The 22,428-nt window shown below is 35.8% G+C and overlaps 2 protein-coding genes across 7 annotated transcripts in view; one reads left to right on the top strand and one right to left on the bottom strand.

The window, feature by feature from the left end:
• Nucleotides 1-5,501: 5,501 nt before the first annotated feature.
• On the bottom strand, nt 5,502-17,037 carry RBM11 (RNA binding motif protein 11). The gene is given in 7 exon segments (XM_084991718.1): nt 5,502-8,106; nt 9,819-9,915; nt 11,231-11,303; nt 12,644-12,806; nt 16,742-16,779; nt 16,782-16,871; nt 16,874-17,037. Coding segments are annotated over 7 exon segments (870 nt in total). The 5' UTR covers nt 16,998-17,037; the 3' UTR covers nt 5,502-7,821.
• Nucleotides 14,130-22,428, top strand: part of LIPI (lipase I) — a 54,402-nt gene continuing 46,103 nt past the window's right edge. Inside the window, exon 1 of one of the 6 annotated variants that reach the window (XM_084991716.1) lies at nt 14,130-14,265. Coding sequence is in view for 1 of the 6 variants with exons in the window: in XM_084991711.1 (XP_084847837.1) it covers nt 21,815-21,923 (109 nt within the window). In the remaining 5 variants the exon portion in view is untranslated. Of the gene's footprint in view, nt 14,266-16,858; nt 17,356-21,683; nt 21,924-22,428 lie in introns of those variants that run through there. The other 5 variants (XM_084991713.1, XM_084991714.1, XM_084991712.1 and 2 more) reach the window with 5 other exon arrangements.

The raw sequence follows: 22,428 nt of genomic DNA, 5'->3' as shown, positions 1-22,428 counted from the left end.
TGATTACCTTAAGCTAAAAATATCTGACAAACAGCAGCCTCAGAAAGAAAATTTATCTAAACTTCCCTTTACTGACTTAAGCAAAGCCATAATCCCCATTCTGAAGGAGTTTTCTGTTCAGGAGAAGACTGATTCTTAACACTGGCATGTGAGACTTCAGCTGCCATAACCCTCCTTTAGGGGAGCTTCCAGCCCGGAAGGACACTGCCCACAGCGCCTGAATGAAAAATTGTGTGAACAAGCCAGATAGAACCCTCTGTACCTTCCCATTAAAACTCTAAACCACCCCCACCTCCCTTGTTAACCTGGCATATAAACCATGACCCCTGGTCATGAGGAACCCCTCCTTTAGATTGTTCCCAAAAGCTTGTGGATTCAACTTTTCTCTTATGTGATGGTTAGCTCTATGTGCCAACTTGAATGGGCCACAAGGTGCCCAGATTTTTGGTCATACAGTATTCTGGGTATTTCTGTGAGGTTGTTTTTGGATGAGTGTAATATTTAAATGGGTTGAGTAAAGCAGATTGCCCTCCTTAATCTGGGCTGTCCTCATCCAATCTGTTCTGGTCCTGAAGAGAACAAAACGTTGACTTCTCCCTGAATAAGTGGGAATCCCTCCTGCCTGACTGCTTTCATGCTAGGACACTGGTTTTTTAAGTCCTTCAGACTGGAAGCACACCATTGGCTCTCCTGGTCCCCAGGTATTCAAACTTGGACAGGACATACAAAACTAGCTCTGCCTGGTTGCCCGTTTTCCTACTGAATATCTTGGGACTTGTCCGCCTCCATAATCTTGTGAGGCAATTCCTTACACTCCATCAATCATTCAGTCAACCATTCCTACTGATTCTGTTTCTCTAGAAACCCTAATATATCTTGTTAATCTCTGGAGAACTCTAACATATCTTGTTAATCTGTATGTTGTTAATGAATTCACCGTTCTCCACCCCCTTGGACATAAGTTGGTAGAGGAAAAGTTTGTCCCCCAGAAGATTTGATGATGAGAATGAATTGTCTGTGACTCTGAAGGCTGCAATTAAGATTCTGAAACCTCCCACCAATTAAGTGAAGGCAACTTTCACTTGACTTTTTCAAAAGAGAAATGTCCATAATTTAGAATTATGGGAGAAAGCTTTTCAGCTAAAACTAGTTCTCTGGGTATTGTGATTCTTGGTTTGGATCAGTCCTCCCCAGAGATAGTCATGTCCATCTGTTACTGTCTTTTGTGTTACTGTTCTGTATTGGGCTTTCCAAAAAGTGTTTTCTGTAAGAATGAGGATCATAGGGTAGAATACAGGTGTAGGTTCTAGAAATCTGTGCTGTGTTTGTGGTGGTCTCATAGACCAATGAGTTTGTGATTCTCACTGGACTGCCGCTCACTTGGACAAATGCGGCTGGAAGTCATCTATAAAACTGGATAAGGCTCTCCTCCCATCTTGATTTTGTGTTCGGAGAGCTCGGTTTACATCCAGAGAGAGCATTCTCGCTAATTTTATGTTTGCTGGGGGTACAGATTGTAGCGTCTGTACCTGGAAGAGGCCTATTGTCAGGTCAGTGTTCTGAGACATGAAGTACTATTATCAGCTCTCAGCAGATTGTCTAACCTAAAATCTTTCCTAGCTCATTGCCTTTGTGGTGTTGAGAATTCCCTTCTTATTATTGCCCATCTGGAATCATGGATTAGATGGTTCACGATTGGAGGCATCTCACTTTTGTGGGAGACTGAAGCACCATTCTTATTGCCCGTGGTAAATTATTTTCCTTCTTTCCAGCTATCTTCAGGAGTTACTTTGGATTACAGAGGCTGCATTTTCTGTGTCCTCTTCAGGGGCACCTGTCGTGTACATAGTTAAATTGCATTCTAAACCTGGGAGGTTACCTCTGGGTTTTCCCCTAAAAAGACTTACTGGTTTGTGTTACATTTGAACAGTTTCCCAACTGTCAGCTAGGGGATTTATAGAGACCTCTCATCCTAAACAAATGCCCTCTTGGTACTTCTGGGAGGATCAAATTTAAAGACAAACACAAAAAAGTATCATGTCTAAAAGATTCCTTTAGCAAAATTAAAGAGAAGAAGTCAGATTTAGAGCAGAAATTAAAGTTCCCCATGAATTCTCCTCTGCCTCCCTCCTATACTCTCCTTTACTTCCAACTCCCTATTCCTGCCCTCCTCCCTCAAGATCTTTCAGACCTCTGGGCCCCTGTCCTAAATCCAACTCTTCTGAATCCAGGCCCACATCATCAAACAATTCTTTTAATCCTCCCGAATTCTCAGGATTCCCAAGAAAAATCTCTTGATCACCTAACCACCTGCTTTACAACAATTACAGGAGGCTCTAAAACTGACCTCAAAACATGGGGCAGTCAAGTCATTCATATGATTACTGTCAACCCATAAATAGCTCTAGCTGAAGCCTGCGAAATATAAGGCAAGGGTCATTTCACTGTCCTTTTTTTTTTTCTTTTTTTAAATGATTTTTATTTTTTCCGTTATAGTTGGTTTATAGTGTTATGTCTATTTTCTACTGTACAGCAAAGTGACCCAGTCACACACACACATATACATTCTTTTTCTCACAGTATCTTCCATCATGCTCCATCACAAGTGACTAGATATAGTTCCCAGTGCTATACAGTCACTGTCCTTTTGATCCCACCTACTTTCTGTGACTCTGCGATCAGGCACAAAGCAATCAGACTCAACTAGCCTCAAGCCTTCCATGAAATCCCCATAATGTGTGTACCCTTCACCCCCACCACAAGGAACACATGAATCCCGTACAGTAGCTAACTTTCTAAATTACAAAAGTCCTTTACTTCTGTTTTCTGGAGATCCTACCACATTTAGAGAAGAACTAAAAATATGGGTGGCCATCCGCAACCCCACTTGTAGGGATGCCAGGGAATATCCTTCCCACCTCTGATTATATTAGTCCCGTGACAAGCCAGATAGGCCCCTAGAGAAAATCCTCTTCACTGAATACACAGATGGCCGGACCTTGTCCCAGGTTCTCTTCCACATGATCAAGAAGTGGTCCAACTGGAAGCTAATATTCAGGCCACTAGGGAAGCCTTCCTTCCAAAAGTTAACGGGGCTAAAGTAGAACTACGTGCTTGGAAAGGAGCATATTGAGCATATCCCAAAGCCTTTGTGGAAGGCAATGCACACATATTCCAATGACACAACTGAACTAAGTACAGAGGACTCAGAAGATAGAAATATTTTATGTCTTAATACAAAATCCCTATGATAGAGAGAAGCAAATCCAGAATAATGGAATTGAATGGGCAGGCTAGTCTCCCTCCTCCCAGGATTTATTTTCTAGAGGAATAGAGACTCTCATGCACTCCCACTGCACTGTGTATTTACCTCTACTATATTATTATTCTGAAATCTTATTTTTAATAGTTCACATATGCCAGTAGGCCGGGGGTTCCCTGAATGCTGGGACCATACTCTTTCAGTAATGTAACCTTAGCACCAAAACCTATGTTTACAATAATATCCATTCATTATTGATTGGTTTGCTTAATGAAAATGCCAAGCAGGAAATGAAGAAAACTTGGACAAGGTCACAATGAGGAGCTAATAACCACTCAGACAGAGTGAAGGAAATTGTCTAGAGTAACTTCCAGGGTTTTGATTGGCATGCAGGAGAGCCTGTAATGTATTGCTTGTGATTAACTTGGAGGTGGAACAAAATAACGAAGACACTGTCAGCCTGGGGTGGCTGGGGTGAGGGTTATTTTTCTATCCAGGATATTGCCAGGTTTTTCATATAAAAATAGAAGCAAAATCATTAATTATTAAGATTCAACTAGTGTGTTGGAATGATCAACAGTATCCATGTAAATAATGTTTTCATTTATTAAGTTACCTAAGCAAGGTCAAGTAGCTGAGCCAATTATTGTTAGATCTAGGTTCCTTGAAGATGAGATTATGTAGGCTTTCAGGGATCATTCCGTCCCAGAGTTTATAATACAGAAAAATAAATTAGTATCCTTACATACTGGTTATGTTCTAACTACAATGCAAGGAGTTTGTGTGTTTCTTAATCCACATATATCCTGTTGATGATATATTGGAAGCTCAAACAGAAGTTTTATCAGGAACCAGATAGTAGATAATTTGCCTCTCTTGCTAAGGCAGCTTTTTGCATGTACTGAAGTGTTTTTGCAGGTTGGGCCTGACTGGGAATAAAACGACTTAGCTCACAGTTGGGGCAACGTATGACCTCAAAGACTCATTTTCATCAGGCAGAAAAACATCACCACTAACCATCTCAGCAAGTATCCCTCAGTGCAGACTGGAAAGGTCATGTTCATTGAACTTCCCAGGACTTGAGGTGTAAAAGCAGATATCACCTTTGTTAAAAGAATGCTTTTCTGAGGTTTCTGCAGTTGAATATAATGTTTGTAGAGATTTATATGTAAGTGCTCATTTTCACCCATGTGATTTCACCCAAATCACACCCATGCTATCCATTTATTTTTCTTATGGGAAATAAATTAATGACAGACTCAATTCTGATTTAACTAGCTTTACTAGGATGTATAGAAATAGAAAATAGAGGCAGAATATAGAAAATAGAGGTAGAATATGGTCCTGAGCTTTGACTAGACCTGAGTGGTTGCAGTTGGTGTTCCACCAGTTCCTTAGGATGTTATCCTAGGACCAACTCTACTCGTCCAGCCTTCCTTCACTTCCAAGGAAGAGGGAAGATGGGGGAATCAAACAGCCAAGCCATCCTCTGGGAATTGCTACAGAAGCCACACCTGACAGGAGCCACATCCACCCTGAAGGGGAATGTGTCCAGCCCTTAAAGAAATTTAAATGGAGATGAGGCTGAACATCTATCCTTTCATTTTGCTCATAGTCCTGATAAATGGGCCTATTTACATTTCTCTAAGTGCCTGACATCAAGAGTGCTTCCTTGGGATTTCCTGTTGTGGCTCAGTGAATTACCAAATTGACTAGTACCCATGAGAATGCAGGTTTGATCCCTGTCCTTGCTCAGTGGGTTAAGGATCCAGTGCTGCTGCAAGCTAAGGTATAGACCAGATGTGGCTCAGATCTGGTGTTGCTGTGGCTGTGGCATAGGGCAGCACCTACAACTCCAATTTGACCCCTAGTCTGGGAACTTCCATATTCTGCAAGTGCATCCCTAAAAAGGAAAAAAAAAAAAAAAAAAAAAAAAGAGTGCTTCCTTATCACTGAAGCATGCAGGTGGGCTGAGCAACTGAACAATTCTCTGTCAAGTCACTAAAGCAAGGTCAACAATTGTTGAAACCCTCCAGCAACTGGTCCATAGTGGAATACTGGCCCAAACTGATCAAAGAAGAACATATCTGAAGAGGAAAAAAAAACAAAACAATTAGGGTAAAATCAAAAGTGTTGAATTTTCAATGCTAATGAGACACCCAGCTGGGTATAGTCAGTAGGCACAGGAGAGAAAGGTCTGGGAATGCAGGTTTGGAAGTAGTGGCAAGAGAGAGAAATCTCACTCACTAATCACCCATCAGTTTATTATATTTAGCCATACAAAGGAAGAGGTTGACTACATATCAGTGTACTATGTCCCTGCACCTGGGGAGTGCTAAAGAAAGGGTAATAATTCTTAGCTGTTTCTTTTATTAAGCTTAAACAAGTTACTAAAAGCATTACATTGGCAATTTCATAATAATCATGTTACAATAAATTAGTTATTGTTTATCTTATTATAGCTGCATTAAATGCAAGAGTTCAAAGGTGATGTACTTGTGTTAATAGCTATACATTTGAAACGATAGCTCAGGATGTGGCACTTCAGGAAAGATTTCAAGAGTCTGTTTTGCATTCATCTTGTTGACCAACTTTAAATCTAAGTAATTTTCCTCTTTTTTTTTTTTTAAACTGCCTAATATAGCAACTCAATTAAAAACAAATTAGTGAATATAAGAATAAAAAAAAAAGATTGTTCTCAAATTCCTAGCTTCTAGGGTCTGAAGTACAATGTGTACTTAAATAGAGTTTGAGAGTGGAGAATTCAAATTGGGAAGATAATTTAAACATTTTTAAGGCAAATAATTTAAGTACTTTTAAACTCAATGATATAGCATTGGAAAAATCAATAACTTAAAATCATATAGGATTGTAGATGATATTAACATTTTAAGGAATGTTTTATGTTTTCTAATAACAAAAGACTTTGATGTAAATAGGTAAATTTGCCTTCTGGTTAGTTCAAATTGGTTGACTTGCTAAAGCTGATATTCAGATAATTCTTGCCTGTGATGGAAGAAGTTGCAAGAGTTCTTTTCAGTTCTAATATTTTAGTTCATGTAACAACATTTCAAAATAATTTTCTTAAAAACATGCCACTCTTCCTTGCTAAGATATTTCTTACATATATAGTTCCTATAATGCCAATCACAATGAAATAATTAATTTAGTGCTAAGGAAAACTGTAAGGCATAAGAATTGAAAAGGCTGAGATGAAGTTAATGTGTTTAAATATATATTTATACATTTTCTATTTATGTAGAAGTATTTTCCCTTTGGCATGATTCTAAATTGCAAAAGCGTGAAATTAAAAAGAAAAATATTTTAAATTTGAATATTCAGAAATATGAAGTTATATAGATCAAGCTACATCAAGCAGAATTTGGTTTCTCATGTTGATCAGATGGAAATAGACTAATATTTACATTTAAAATGCTACTGCATTACATATTTAAAACCAGAAGTTAAGTTCACTTATTCATTTTGCTAAAAACACTTTTATTACAAATATCTGTAAAGTGCTATGCAACATGCAAAAGAAATATCAAAATATGGCTTTTCCCACTGAATTGAGTGGTTAACTACCAATGAAGTTGTATGATCCTTTCAATAAGCTTTAATAAATAAATATTTCCATCATTCTAGTTTATGATGAGTTACAAAGCTAACAAAAATATCTGAATAAACCATTCATTTTACATGTAGTGTATTTATCTTCTGAAAATAAATGATCCAGAATAGGAGACTTGATCTGATGATAAACAATACATATTAAACATTAATGAATTATCATTCTATTCATTGTTACTTATCAAGATTTAAATGTGTCAAATACACTCACTCAAACCTAGTTGGCAATAGAAGTGGATAATATATACCAACATAGCCAACTAATTTTCATAAAATACAGTTAAATCATGGGAAGTAAAGAGGCAGGTATTCCTATTTATATACAATCACATGAAAAGGGAAGGAACCAAGAACTAGCCATGTGATAGTCCTCATTCCTTTGGTATCACAGTCGTACATCCTCACTTTATGTAATAAACCTGTATGAGAGTAAGGCTCTGAGATAACACATTCGGACATAAAAAATAAAGTATTAGTAATAAAGGAAATTAACTCTGCTAATTATGTCTTCATTATGGAAAACATGCAAGTCTTAAATATTTGTATCAGTTTCTTTCAGAAAATTCACTACCCACTTCTAATCTCAGCTGGTTTGCAGCTGAGGGCTAGAGGTGGCAATCTCGGAGAGCATGGTGCCTTATCCAGAAGCACTCAGGAAGTGATTTTTGATTAACAGTTTAGTGCAAATTTATCATCAGTACTAAAATATAGCAACTCAAAGTGCATTTCTTGTTAGTAACACCATTATAAACACAAACACATTTTTTTGTCATTCAAGACAAAAACTGAATAGCAAGTCAGATGTCTTATTTTTATATACTTCAGAGAAGACCAGAAAGCCATGAAATCGGTCGCTTAGTAGAATACAGATTCTTTTTCTTTTAAGAGAACTAAGACCAGTGTAGACAAATTTCATTTGAATGTAAATACTAGTATCTTTTTTTCTTACTCTTTGGGAACTTTTGGCTATAGTCATTTCCTCTATTGTTTTCTGTGCTACTATCACTATCACTAGTCTGTTTTTGCCTCTTTCGTTTATTCATCTGGTAAGGGTCAGAGTCACTCGGTTGTTGGTGAGTCCATTCGTAAGAGCTGGGTCCAGTCTCCAGATCTGGAACACAATTCCGTGAGGAAGACAGCGACGTGCTGTTAGGAAGCGGTGCTGTAACCTCATAGTAAGGAAGCTGCAGTGCTGGATTGTAAGCATGCCACTGCTGTGGAAAAAAGCCCACAAACATTCATCTACCAAAACGAGCCCAAGAATTACAAATAATAAAGTTAACAGTTTGCAGCTGTTATACAAATAACTACAAACAAATAAAACCATGTGTCAGTTCAGGAGGACAGTGACATTTCCAAGTAAGGATGTGGTAGTTTCCTTAAATGGTATTAACATAAAGATTCAAGGCAGTATATAGTTTACCACAGAGAGATTAATGCTGTTCTACAAAAATACAAAGCAAACTGCATATGTAGGTTTAAATCTTCTAGTTGCAATATGAAAATAAAAATGAAACAATATGAAAATAAAAATGAAACAAGTGCAATTAAAGAGTGTATGTTATTTATCCCCAAATATCCAAACTACTGTAATTTCAACATAATGTAACCAATATAAAATTTATTAGTGAGATATTTTCCTTTTTTTGTACTAAGTCTTTGATATCTGATGTGTCATACTTACAGCAAATGTCAATTTGGATACTAAATTTTCATTGAAAATACTTCATATTTAGATCACATAAAATTTAGTTGGAAAGTAGATACTTCATATTTAGATCACATAAAATTTAGTTGGAAAGTAGATATGCAAACCTAGGTTCTTTCAAATGTACTTAAAAGTTTTGCAATAAGCGAACCAAGTTTTTGTTTTTAAATTTAAATTTTAATTAAAAGTAAATAAAATAAAAAACTCAGCTCCTCATGGATGGCTAATGGCTAACATATTGTATAGCACAGATGACAATTGTTGAGATAGACACTTCCTTGTTTTAAACTCAAATTTCTAATTATTCAAATTAGATTTAAGATTAATAGAGATAACATGAGCTTGTGTGTATGTGTCTTTCTCACCTCATCAAAGGTGAAAAAATGCCACAAAGAAAATATTGACAGCTTTAGATAAGAACTAGCTGTTTACTAATTATCTCACTGAGAAAAGTTTTTCCAAAAGTTAAATTATCACTTTTGCTTTTGGTTATAAAGTGAAAGTGGTTATATGAAAAATGTGAGGCTTACATATATACTGGAGGTTTGAAAAAAATCACACCCTGTGAATCAGAATACCTGTATTCTGGTCTCAACAACTGTCCCTAATAAGTTATATAATCTTGGGCTTGTTGGTTAATATCCCTGAACCTCAATTTTATTATGTATAAAATGGGTAGTTAGAAGAAAGAAAAAAAATCTCCTATGTTCCCCTTTAACAAGAAAGGTCATTGTTATGATATAAATTCCAGAACCATATTTCTGAGTCTTTGAAAATAATGTAGTTTACTCTACCAAGAGAGAATCTTTGCCTTTAGTTAAGAGAGGAAATTCATTTTTTTAAAAAATCATGTCCAAAAGCAATGAATTTGTAATGGATGATTATATTATATAAAATGCTTCATTAAATGAAATTATTCAATTGTAAAAAATCTTGTAAAACAGTTATTTCAATGAGAACTCTATACTCCCATTCTACCTGGGCCGCAGTGCATCAACATGACCATCTGAGCCCTTTCTGTTGATACGCTGGCTGTGTGCCAAGGAACTAGGTGTGGGATTTCAGATGATGGTGTCAGAGCAGACCACCCCTGGGGCACAGTGCTCAGGGCAGCTTCTGCCTTCGGTCTAGGTCTAGATTTGAGCAACGTGGTTTCTACGAAGTTTTCATATTCTTTGTATCATGTTATATATTGAATCAAAGGCATATGAAACTTACCATATGCTGAAAGAAAAAATATTCTTGAGGTAAAGCTGCACTATTAGTTGGAAATAACTGCATGGGAAAGGAAGATCTGCCCATAACTTCTTCATTTCTTGGGAGAGGTAAAAGAAGTAATACAAAGTTAAAATTCCCAGGCACATATGTCTTTTATTCTTTACAAATAGGATAGCTCTTCATATTTAAAAATAAAAACAGCTTTTCTATGAGAGCTCAATAAGATAAATTTAAACATGCAGTTATTACATATGTTACTGTATGTGTGGTATATACATATTATATATAGCATACATTACATTACACTGATAACGTAGTAACCTAGCAGTATCTCAAGTCTTATTAATGACTACATACTAAAATCTCAGTATTTAGAGTCACCTTTGGCTCTCTGACAGGAAAATATTCATTAATGTTATGGTTGTATAAAGACAAAGAACACAGACATAAAGAAAGCCAAGCAAGTCATATGAATATTAGTGTAATCAGAACCCAGCTAGTATGGTCCTTCTGCCCACTTGTGCCCTATCCTATGTAAGCTAATCTAGCCAGTCTCTTTCTTTTTGGTTTTCACTAGCCAATATCTTTCCTTTTGCTTTTCACTGTTATCTTTTAAATTGGTTTAATAAATGGTATAATTTGAGCATCTTAATTTGGTGTGGGAGACTTTCTGCTCCATGACCTCTGGGGATAGCTGAACTGACAGTGTCCTTGGAGGCACTGTTGTACCAAATCAGCCTACACAAAATTTGAAAATATTTTGAAAGTTACCATAGAGAAATTCTAAAAAAAAAACAAAAAATAAAAAACAACAAACAACAAAGCAGTAAGATAAATAGTAGAGTGGCTTAATGTCAGAAGGCTTAATTTCAAGCCTAGCGACTATCATTTTTTCTCTTAGTAACCTTGGAAATTAGTTCACTTTTGCATCTCTGTATTTATTCAAGTATAAAATATGATATGGATAATAGTATCTCTATGAACCACACAATGAGAATTTAGATGCTTTAAGATTTAACAGTTATGAAAAGTACATATTAAAGAACACTACAAATATAAATCTCTCCCACCTATTGCTGAAAATATCGACTAGATTTTTTTTTTTTTTTTTTTTGCCACACTTGTGGCATACAGAAATTCCCAGGCCAGGGATCAGATCTAAGCCCCATAGCTGCAACCTACACTACAGCTGCAGTGACTCGGGATCCTTAATGTACTATGCCGCAGAGGGAACTCCTGACTGAACTTTAAATGAAAATATTTTCTATCACTTTTCACAGTTCCAGGAAAAAAAAAAATTCCTTAATTTTATGCTATGTCTAAACAGCATGGTTTTACAATAGTTTAAAATACATCAAAAAATGTCCCTGGCATAATTTGTTTTACCTTTATGAAAAAATACCTTTAATTACCTGTAGCTGTGTGAATTTATCTTAACACAGCTTTCAAAACTTTGGTTGGCTGGTTCGCAAGAGCGAGAACTCCCTTCAAAAGAAACAGAATTATTAGGTTACTTCATGGTACCATTTTTTAGAGTTCTAACACTAAATCATTTTCTAAAACTCCATATAAGATACATGAAGATGTCTTTAATATCCCAAGTAAAATTTACAGGTTGTTTATGTAACTATAAATGAGTGAATTATAACTAGACTTTGTCCAAAGCAATGGCTGTAGAGAAGAATTATATTGACATGGGACCATGTAAGATACATGATACTGTTTGGTTCTACACACCTGTAAACTAAAAAAAGTCAGAGACACACCTGAAACTAAAACTGGCAAATAATCAGTATTATTTACCTCCTATGTAGAAGGCATGCATTCTCTAAATTGTACTGACAAAAGTGAATGCAACCTGACAAAGGATGCTCAGCAGCTGGTTTGGGGACATGTCAGAACATGATACGGTCTGTCCCATTTTACCAGACTGTATGCATTAATCGGACAATACTTGAGAGCACCATGCAGCCAATTATCTTTGCAAAGATAAAATAAAATGAACACAAAGTTGCATTTTTCCTTTGCAATAAAGCATTGTTTTCTTATTCTAATTCTTATTTATTTATTAGTAAGAGGAATGAGAACAAAATAAACAAGGGATACATCATTAGGCCTAAATCATTTGGGAAGGGAGGCAACATAAACACTGGAGGCACTGCAACATAAGCATAAGCACTGCCTCTATCAGTCCCTGAAACTATGAAAGGGCTAGAATAATAGTACAAAGTTCTCTGAGCATCTAATCAAAGATGATCAGTTCTTGACATGTATGCAGGAGGAGGCTTTTGAGGTCAATCATGTCAGGAGAGTTTCCTCCATGGTTACTGAGGGCCAGCCTTTGGCCAGCTGCTTTTACAGGGGATCAGATCCAGGGCAATATAAACAGCATGAAAACCTAGAAGAAGGACTAAGGTACCCATCCTATCTTCCAAACAGTAGATATGTGATACCATGCATTAGCATTGACAAGAAGATCAGCAAATAGGCTTGTTGGATAAAAGCTAGAGTTGTGTGTCTCCAGTTCATTTGAATTGGTTTAATTTTTTATAGCCAATAGCAATTACATAGCTATTTGCTGGATGATAATAAGATAGAACATTTTAAATTTTAATATAGAAAAGGGGCTATAGAGTTGGCAACGTAATTGGTAATATTAATCAATTACATAACATTATAATATCTACCTGTGTTCTGAGAAAATTTAAGAGAACACTGGGGCACATTTTTGGTCTTAGGCTACACAGAAAACAAAGTATTTACACCTCTGGAAACACTGCCACCAATAAAACCCACTTGGAAGATTCATCAGTGACAGAACCTACCAAATCGATACTGCACATTAATTGGTCTTCCATATAAACGAATTCCGTTCAGCAAAGCTATGGCATAAGATACCGATTCTGGGTGTTTAAAGCAGACAAATCCAAAAGACTTTGGATTTCCATCTCTGTCTTTGCATATAGTCACTTTGGTTAATGGTCCAGCCTGTAAGAAACTTAAACATTATTTTCTCATAAATCTAGAGATTTTTTTCACTCAAAAAATCAAGTATATTCAACTTCAGACTAAAATAAATCTGTTAGCAATAACAGTGTTATGCAGTTCTGTTAATGATATATTTTCCTAACAATAAATATCATATTTCATTACACTTTCTTGGTATTTTCTAGCTCACAAAAAAACATTTATGATGTTAAGATCGTGAAATTTTAGGAGTTCCTGTCATGGCTCAGCGGAAACGAATTGACTAGCATCTATGAGGATGCTGGTTCAATCCCTGGCCTGGTTCAGTGGGTTAAGGATCCAGTGTTGCTGTGAGCTACGGTATAGGCTGCAGATGTGGCTCGGATCAGGCGTTGTTGTGGCTGTGGTATAAGCCAGTGGCTATAGCTCCAATTTGACCCCTAGCCTGGGAACATCCATATGCTGAGGGTACGCCCTAGAAAGACAAAAAAGAAAAAGAAAAAAAAAAAAAAAAAGGAAATTTTAGGTAATGGTTCCAAACCTTAAAAAGAAAGATGTTACCCTTATGTTAGGCTTAACAAAATAATTTAGACAGCATTTAAATCTAAGATTAAAGTACTACTTTGTCTACATACATATTAACAGTGCACAACTCACAAATAAATTGAAATGACAAACCCACTGTTTGTTATCATAAACTGGTAACATCACATCAAAGCCTATTTTTTTTCTGACAAGATTAAAATTTTTTACATGAGAAACTAAATTTTTGATCTATACAGAAACTGTATTTTGATTTGGTAATTCTATTTGGTCAATATTCCCTAAAGGAACAACTTTTTAAAAATGTTTAAAGCTTTTAAGTAGGTACATGAATGAAAAATTAAATCCAACAATGGGAGAAAATTATTCCATGGTGTAATATTAAAATAGAATAAAATAAATTGAAAATATTCAGATTTTATTGGTAGTAAAACCTATACTTACCAATATAGAGTAAAAAAGCAGAGCCAAATATTATAAAAAAAGTGTTAATTACAATTAAAGAAAGTTACATCTCCACGATGATAATGATAAGAGGAAGTACTCAACAAGACTTATAAACAGCTAAGATTTAATGGCAAATAGCTCATACTTTTTCATTGTGCTTTTCTCTGTTTTGTTTTTTTCTTTTTAGAGCTGTACCTGTGACATATGTAACTCCCGTCTAGGGGTTGAATCAGAGCTGCAGCTGAAGGCCTATGCCACAGCCACAGCAACTTGGGATCCAAGCTGCATCTGCAACCTATCCCTCAGCTTGCAGCAACACCAGATCCTTAACCCACTGAGTGAAGTTAGGGCCACACCCTCAGGGACACTACTGGGTTCTTAAACTGCTGAGCCTCAAAGGGAACTCCCAGGCCAGCAGGTTAAAGGATTCAATGCTGTTGCAGCTGTGCTCAGATTCAATCCCTGGCCCAGGATCTTCCATATGCTTCAGGTATGGCCATTAAAAAAAAAAAAAATGCTTTTAATCTAAAGAAAAATGTTAGTTTTCATCTTTAAAATGATGCTCTATTTTAAGATTCAATCTTTCATTTTTATTCTCTGCTTTGCCAGGGAGTAGCTCATCCTCCCTTCTGGCTTCAAGAATACCTCATCAACAAATCTATTTTTCCCACTCATGCCTCTTTCATGGAGACAGTATCCTAGAGACCTCCATGTGGCTGTACTTCAAACTCAATAGACTGAAACTGAATTCATTATCTTTCCCCTTGAAATCTCTACTTCAGTATTTCTTGGTTAAAAGTACAAAGATATTAAACCTGATTTTCGCTCTTCAAAGGATCATCAGAAATTTGAAAGAAATCAGTAAGAGGATAAATATGCAGTAACAAAACAAGCTGCCTTTAATCAGTACTTTTCTTCTTTTTTTAAATCTTTTTGTTTTTTGGCCACATAGAAGTTCCCAGGCCAGGGACTAAACTCATGCCACAGTAGTGACCCAAGCCACAGCAGTGGCAATGCCAGATACTTAACCTGCTGAGCAACCAGGGAACTCCTCATTACCACTTTTCCACTACTGATATTAAATATGTGAAATGGATAGAATATGCTTATATGCTTTGAATTTTAAAAATTGAAAGATATGCCTGAGCATTTTTAAAGATAAAGTTCAACAAGGATTATTGTCCGTAGCAATAATTGCATCATAATTGTTTAGTCTCTTTAAACCAGAATGAAACACACAAACAGTGTTGTCAGTTGTCTAGATTTGCTAAATTCTGTTGAGTTGAAGCCATTCTAATAGATAACTCGGTTTGGCAAATCCTTCCAGAAAACAAAGAACTTGGGCAAAAATAAAGACATATGTTTGGTTGCCTGATCTGTTAGAAGAGATGAACATTTTGTTTAGGTATAAATTATATATACATATATATATATATATATGTATTAGATCCATAAAACTGCCATAGATCCAGTCCCTACTGAGGAGAAATAATATATGTGCATGTGGAACTTCATGCTTATCCCACTGCCCCCTCACCAGTCCCCACCCCTTTTTTTTTTGGTTTTTGTTGACTCAACATAAAAGAAACTTTCTGGAGAAAAAGAACTGTAAAGTTTTCTTTCTCTCTCCCTTTTTCCCTCCTTCCCTCCCTTCCTTCTTTCTTTCTTTTCTTTCTCTTTTTATTTTTTTTTTAGAGAATTGAGTTTCAAATGGTACTGAGAGAAAAAAATAACTATAGAAAAAGACAAGTATTAGGGTATATTTAAAAGGGCAAGTTTAAAACGATGGCATGTTAGAAGAATAAGCATAAAAGCTTTAAATGTTTTGTGTTTCTGCAGGAAATTCTATCAAACTGTGTGTCTATAATTAATAGACCAGTGCTTTAGTTCAGAGACAAAGATAGAGCCTTTCAAAAACTACATAAAGAAGCCCTTTCACCTCTAGTACTCAAACTTAGCCTCTGAGATATAATTTTGCTATTGTCTCCCTCGGAACTTGCCCTCATTCTGATAATGGGAAGTCACTCTTGATTTCTGTTAGTGTTAGTGTTAGAAGTATTATTAATAGTAATTGTAGTACTTTTAGTAGCAGCTGAAGTAAGTTTCACTTCAGCTTCAGGTTCAGTTCTAACTGGACTAATTTATTCAATCATCACACCACATCATATTGTAGATACTATTACCCTCATTGACTTCTAAGGGAACTGAAGCACTGAGCAATTCCCTTACCTGGCTAAAGTCACATTGCTGACATCAGAGTTCCCACTCTAAACAACCCTGCTATACTATTTGTTCCTCTTTTGTGCAGATTATCTTAAATCATGATAATTAATTTTAAATGTTTCCTTTTAGAAAGACCAAAGGCTATCTCTTAAATTTGTATGCCGAGCACCTGTTTGTCATGTAATTCTGGATCATAAAACGATTAAATGAAAGGCTGGATGAGGATTTCTTTAGCAAGTGAGACTTATGAGCATACAGTAGGTGAGTGCTTATAGGAAACAGGAGGCTTAATCCTGGAGATACCAAGTCTCAAAAAGTTTTCAGAAGTTCATCTTGGTATGAAATACAGGAAATTGGCCAGGGCATCAATCGGTCACAGTCACGACTTGGCTGCCTAAATCGTCTCAAATCTCATTTACTATTCAGGAGTAAAAACACCCTCTGTATAAAAGAGCTTGAGGGAATAAGTAATGTATATGGAAACGTGTTATTAAATCTTTTGCTCTCATTTCCCAATATATAAGGTATGAGGGTTCTTATTACCTCAAGGAAGGCAGTGACAGGGCTGTTTTCTGTTTTGCCTGAGCACACCCAAGGGCCCAGACAGCCTCTGTGAAGCTCTTACTCAGGGCTGGGAGGTTGGGGGGGAACCCAGCCACTGCTCACCGAGGACTCTGCAGTGGCAATGAAATGGGGATGGGGATGCGGAGCACTCTTTGTCACTTCAGCATTCAGCTGCTAACCTGGAGACAGGTGCGCCAAAGCGGAACTAAATTAAAACAGGGGCACAGGATGGGGAGGGAGGGGGCCGGGTTCGGGCGTGCAGGTGCTCCCCGCCCCTCCGGCTGAGCTTCCGGCTCGACATGCCCCGCCCCTCCACCACCCCATCCAGACCGACAGTACCTGAAGGAACAGCTCGTACAGAATCTCTTCCCGCACTCGAGCCTCTAAGTTTCCCACAAACACCGTCCTGTCGGCTTCCTCCTGAGCAGAGAACATCCCTTCGTCTCGGCCCAAGGATGGAGGAGGCCCCGAGACCACGCCCCCTCTCCTTGCCAGCTGGGCCGGCGACCGAGTAAGCGCGCCCCGAGCGGAGCGTGGCTGCGGCGCCACGCCCCCAGCACCCCGCGGTAACCGTCCTCCGCGCCCCCGCCACGCCCCGAATCCGGCTGGGACTTGGGAGAGTGAGTGCGAACGAGATTAGTGTGCAGGGGACCTGTACGTCTTGCCTGTGGAGGGTTCTTCATTTTCCCGGGCACAATATTATTAATTGATTTGGGGCGTATTCAATCAACAGTTTAAATAAAATTACTCTAAGAGATGATTTAAGACGTACTACAACTTACACAACTTCACGGTGAATAGCAGAAGACAATTTGTTCCTAAAGAGTAAATGAATAAATCACTAGGGTTTACAAATTATATTCTTCATAAAATACATTTTGAAAGAATGAATGTATTCATGCATGAATGCGGATTCAGTAGAGCGCTAAAATTAAAGTTCATTTACCCAGGAAGAGCTCCCTAGTTATCCTTGAAAATGGACCCAGAGGTTTTAGGTGGCTTACAGAAGGCTTTTGAACTTGAAAAGACATCCTATACCAAGGAATACTGGAAAAAATATAGCAAATTTTGTTGCTGTAGCCAGAATCCTTGAGGATGGCTGCTGGGTGATTGTAGTAGGATCTGATGTTTGTATTTTGTATCAGTTTAAACTGTGGACCAGGGTGAAGAATTAGTTCTTACTTAAGAAGGATGTAAAAAAAAAAAATACTCAAAACAATAAATGTAATTAAAAGAAAAGAGGAAGAAAATTTAGACTCTCAACACGTTGATAAATTGTCAACTATTAATTTGGCTTTCTTTCTGATACCACAAGTCTATTTTAGAACCGTGAAATCATCCTGTAAATACCATGCAAGCAATCAGGACTGTTTGGCCTTTACTTAGATGTGGTGGTAATCCATTTTGAATTGAAAAGCCATGCTTTTACATGGTTACTGGACCACAGAAATCATCTTTTCTAATGAAAAGGGATGTATCTTTGGAATCCTGGTTTCTAACTGAACTCTGACATTACTTAATTTTATGACTTTAAATCAGTAGTTTCATTTTTTTGGAATTCTTAAGGAATAGATTGGTCTAATATGATTAGTTCAGTTCATAGATATTTTCTGAGTGTCTGGCGCGGTTTCTAATCCTTGGGAAACAAAGGTAAACATAAAGATCTGCTCTCCTAAATCTTAGCGCATAATGGTAGGAACAGACTTTTTCAACATATAAATACAAAACCATGTGCCTGTATCTTCAGTGGCCACCTTCAGTTATATATAATTTGTCTATAAGTCCTGTCTCCATTTTTTTCTCTTTCCTCTGCCATCAACATTGTCATAGTAGGGCAGGAAGGAGTTGAGAAAACTTGCACATTATAGGCATATAATGATCAAATGGTAAATGATAATGATGAAATGATATGATGATTAAATGAATAGATACTTGCAGATCTCTATTATGTGTAGATGTATTGAATTTTTAAAAATTCATTTGCCCCATAAATCTTATTCAAACCAAGATATTTTCTCTTTAACTTTCCCTCAGACACTGTTTATTTGGGAGCTGTAACTTTAGGTTTCACTTTAAAATAGGCAGTGCAAATATGCCATGATCATTTTTTCTTGCTGCACTGAAGTTTGCATCATTCTTTTTCTACAAAGTGTATGATTTTGGTGTTCTTGTCACATTCTCTTTTCTTTTGGTAGTATACAAGTTTATGGTACATGTAAATCTAGAGTAATGTTTTAGTATTGTAAGCTCTGCAAGTCTGCTCATGCAACTGGCTATTTGTTCAGAATTTGATCTCTTGCTCTCTATATATTTTTTCCAATGTAAGCTTAGTGTATTTCCTAATTCAAATTAAGTGAATGCATAGTGATAAACCTAAACATTTTATAAATGAGCCTATACCTAGCTAAAAAAGAGATCACTCTACTCCCGGAATTTCCTGGGCTATTAGTCATGTAAAAGGTTTAACAGGTTAAATGCATGGAAAACTATAAGAAATTAGCCTTTCTACAAACATATCAGTATGTCTTATACCCCTAACTATATGAAGACATCAAAAATGAAAATGTCTCTGTATAGATAGATAGATAGATATAAAACTAGCAGTCCAGAGTTCCTTTCTCTCATTCTTTGCCCAGGTGGCTTATTCTCTTCTGTAATTTAGCCCAGGCAGTATCTTCTGGACAGCTTCCCCAAATTCTGCACTGTAGATTAGCTGGCTGCCCCACCTGTGTGGTTCCATAGTTTCCTAGTTACATCTTTTCCAAACCCTTCTCATTGTGAAGCACTATAAGGGTAAATATTCTTTGGTACTTAGAACAATCCTTGACATTCTTATAGATATATCACTAATAGTTGTTGAATTAATACAGTTTGACTAGATGAAGGTCTCTACTTTGTATGTCCAGCAATTAAGTTATGCGTGGAAATCAGTAGATGTTTAATGAAAGTGCATAAATGAATGAACACATAAATGAATGAATGAATGAAGAAACTTGGGAAATTAATGGTAAGGGAATGTGATGGATACTTTTTAAAAATTGATCTCACTTTTGTCTTCATTTTTTTCCTTACCCTCATTTTGTCTTTATTCTTATTTTCCTATCTGTATGTCTCAAGTATGGGTTGTTTTACTAATATTAGATATTTATTATAAAGAAATGTAATATTTAAAGAGATAACTAAGAGTGTGAAAATCACCAATGAGTCTACCATGTGGAGATAAATATTTTGGAGGAAAACCTTCTTAATTTTGATTTATGCATATATACATAAAAGATATTTTAGGAAAATAAACTTCACTATACATATTTTCTTTTTAGCTTGCCTTTTATCCCCTAAAACCATGTAGTGGAGGTTTTCTACACCAATAAACATTAATTCACAGTATGTATGTAACTAGACAAATCTCCCACTGTTAGACATTTACATTGTTTCCATAGTTGGCTGTTAGGAAAATTCTGAGATGAGTGTCCTTGCTCATATACCTCTGTGCACGTGTTACTATTTCAGTAGAAAAGTATCTTACATTTTTAGTTGCAGAACCAAAGAATAAGATCACTAAACATTTTGACACGTATTGCTTCATTATGCAAAAAGAGTGTGCCAAAATACATTCAGACCAAAAATGACTCCCCCATCTTAATAAACACTACTTAACTATCTACTATAATTACTTGAAGGAGCCTAGAAGCATGCCTAGTACAGAGGCTCCATCAATTTTGTATCTTCATCATCATCATCCTCATTTTCACTTTTCTAATGTGGTTTATACTGTATGCATATCTGTAAAGATTCTTAAAATCATTTTTATATCCATGAACTAAATAGTACCTAAATATTGTCTTGCTAAACTCTAAGCATTTTAGATAATATTTCATCATTCCTCAGTATTTTGCTATTTAATTCAATGAACATTAACAATCTCAACTTTCTCACTATTGACAGTAATTTTAAAATGTGAAAATGAAATATAATTTTATATTTTGAAACGGGCATATATTGCATTGTCTTAAATGCCAGCCTGATATTTTCAATATGAGCTCTTTAGAATGGTAGATTCATATTGCAGTGCCACATCAAAAGCAAAAGGAAAGTTACATATTAAATAGAAAAGACATCTTTTAATTTGATTATAAACTTAAGAATTTCTCTTAAGATGAATGACAATTAAACTACCTTCTTCCTGCATTCTGAAATAATGTGGTTTATGTATATCTTTGTTAGAAAAGTGCAGTTGTTACAGCGAAATGGTGTGAAAGGACCTAGGTTATTTGTTGGTCTCCAGTCAAATTATAGTGGTGGCACCCTTTTAAAACTGAAGTCTCATGTAAAATTTCCAGAGATTAAACAGGTCAAACTAATGATGAGGTCTCATGAGGAGTTAAATTTTTCATGATTTTTAAAGGAATACTGCATTTTGTTTGCAGTTCCTCTGAAACACCTCCTCAGACCTCAGAATAATTTCTATTGATTAATGATGTAAATTAAACATGTCCATGCTTAAAGTATCTCTGGAAATTTACAGAGACTTGATTTTCCCAAAAAACCCAAGTTTAATGTTTAAACATGATGCATGTACATAGGGAATAGAAATTCTCTATTTTCCTCGCCTACTAAAGTCTACTGCTGGGAGGAAAATAAGGGAGAAATTAAATAAACATGTGAAAAGAAATCCTGTAATAATTTTACATTTGTTATATTAAAAACATATATATTATTTTTATTTTCAAGTTGTAGATCTCAAGAGACAGGCTAGCATTTTGAATTTTAAAATAGCCACTAAATTTAGGTTGCAAAATGACAAATATAAAAAGGTCATATTTTATATTTGGCAACTTGATAGATATGGATTTTTATTATTCATTTTAGGGTATAAAAAGGTAACTTAGTTTGTAATCAAAATGAACATATACCACAACTTTTTCTGACTCTTGTCATTTTTAGCATTTTCTAACATCACATTTGCTTTAGGCTTTCAACAAACATATTCTTCCTGACCACTTCTAAAACCCTGAGGTTAAGAGGAATAAAGAAAGATATAATTAGCTTTTCCTTTCCCTTAAATCCAACTGTGTAGCTGAATGTTTTGACTTATTACAGTCTTTAACTTAAAAATCCTTCTCACAACCACAAGTTGAATGGGAGAAAACAGACAACCTCACCTTTTCATAAACAGGGAGGAGCAAAAAAGCCAGGGATATTTTCCATTAAAACCTAGCAGTCTGTGACAATTTTACCAAAGAGAAACCCTAATGAATTTCAGAATTTCTTTTGTTGTGAATCTGAGTGTTTCTTTTACTTTTATCAGATTCCAAATGAGAATATACATTTTTCTCTCTTTGATGTGCTGGGCGGGATCTGGTAAGAACTAATAATTTGATTTATCTTAAAAAATTGTGTATAATCAGTATGGTCTGTATTCTGTAATAAGGAATGCTATGATATGATATAAAAATACTATGACTGGGTACTAACTATATCAGATTATTATAAAGTTTGTGTGTATTGTATTTGTGTGTTTGGTAAATTACATATTCTGTATTTTATTTTACTTTCCAGATGATTAGTAAATAGAAAATCTTTTACAAGGAGATATAAATACAAAACAAATGTAAATATTCAAGATAAAATTAAAATAATTTAGTAATCAAGAAATTAGTTCAGTATTTTAAAATCATGATTTAATAAACATCTTATTTTAATTTCACTTGTTTAAATAACACTACTTCTGAGAAAAATTTTTATGTAGGTAAATTGTCAATTGCAAAACAAAAAATGTGAACGTATACTACGACTTTCTCTTTTTGTGTGTCCTATTATGCTAAAGCGAAAGAAAAGCCAAAACAAGTTTATGTTAATGAAGTAG

The sequence above is a fragment of the Sus scrofa genome, chromosome 13 (assembly GCF_054392235.1).
Source record: "Sus scrofa isolate SSC_HxYL_T2T_F1_AM1 chromosome 13, Sscrofa_HxYL_maternal_Yorkshire_Landrace_v2.0, whole genome shotgun sequence".
Classification (NCBI taxonomy): domain Eukaryota; kingdom Metazoa; phylum Chordata; class Mammalia; order Artiodactyla; family Suidae; genus Sus; species Sus scrofa.
This window is presented reverse-complemented; position numbering and strand designations above follow the sequence as displayed.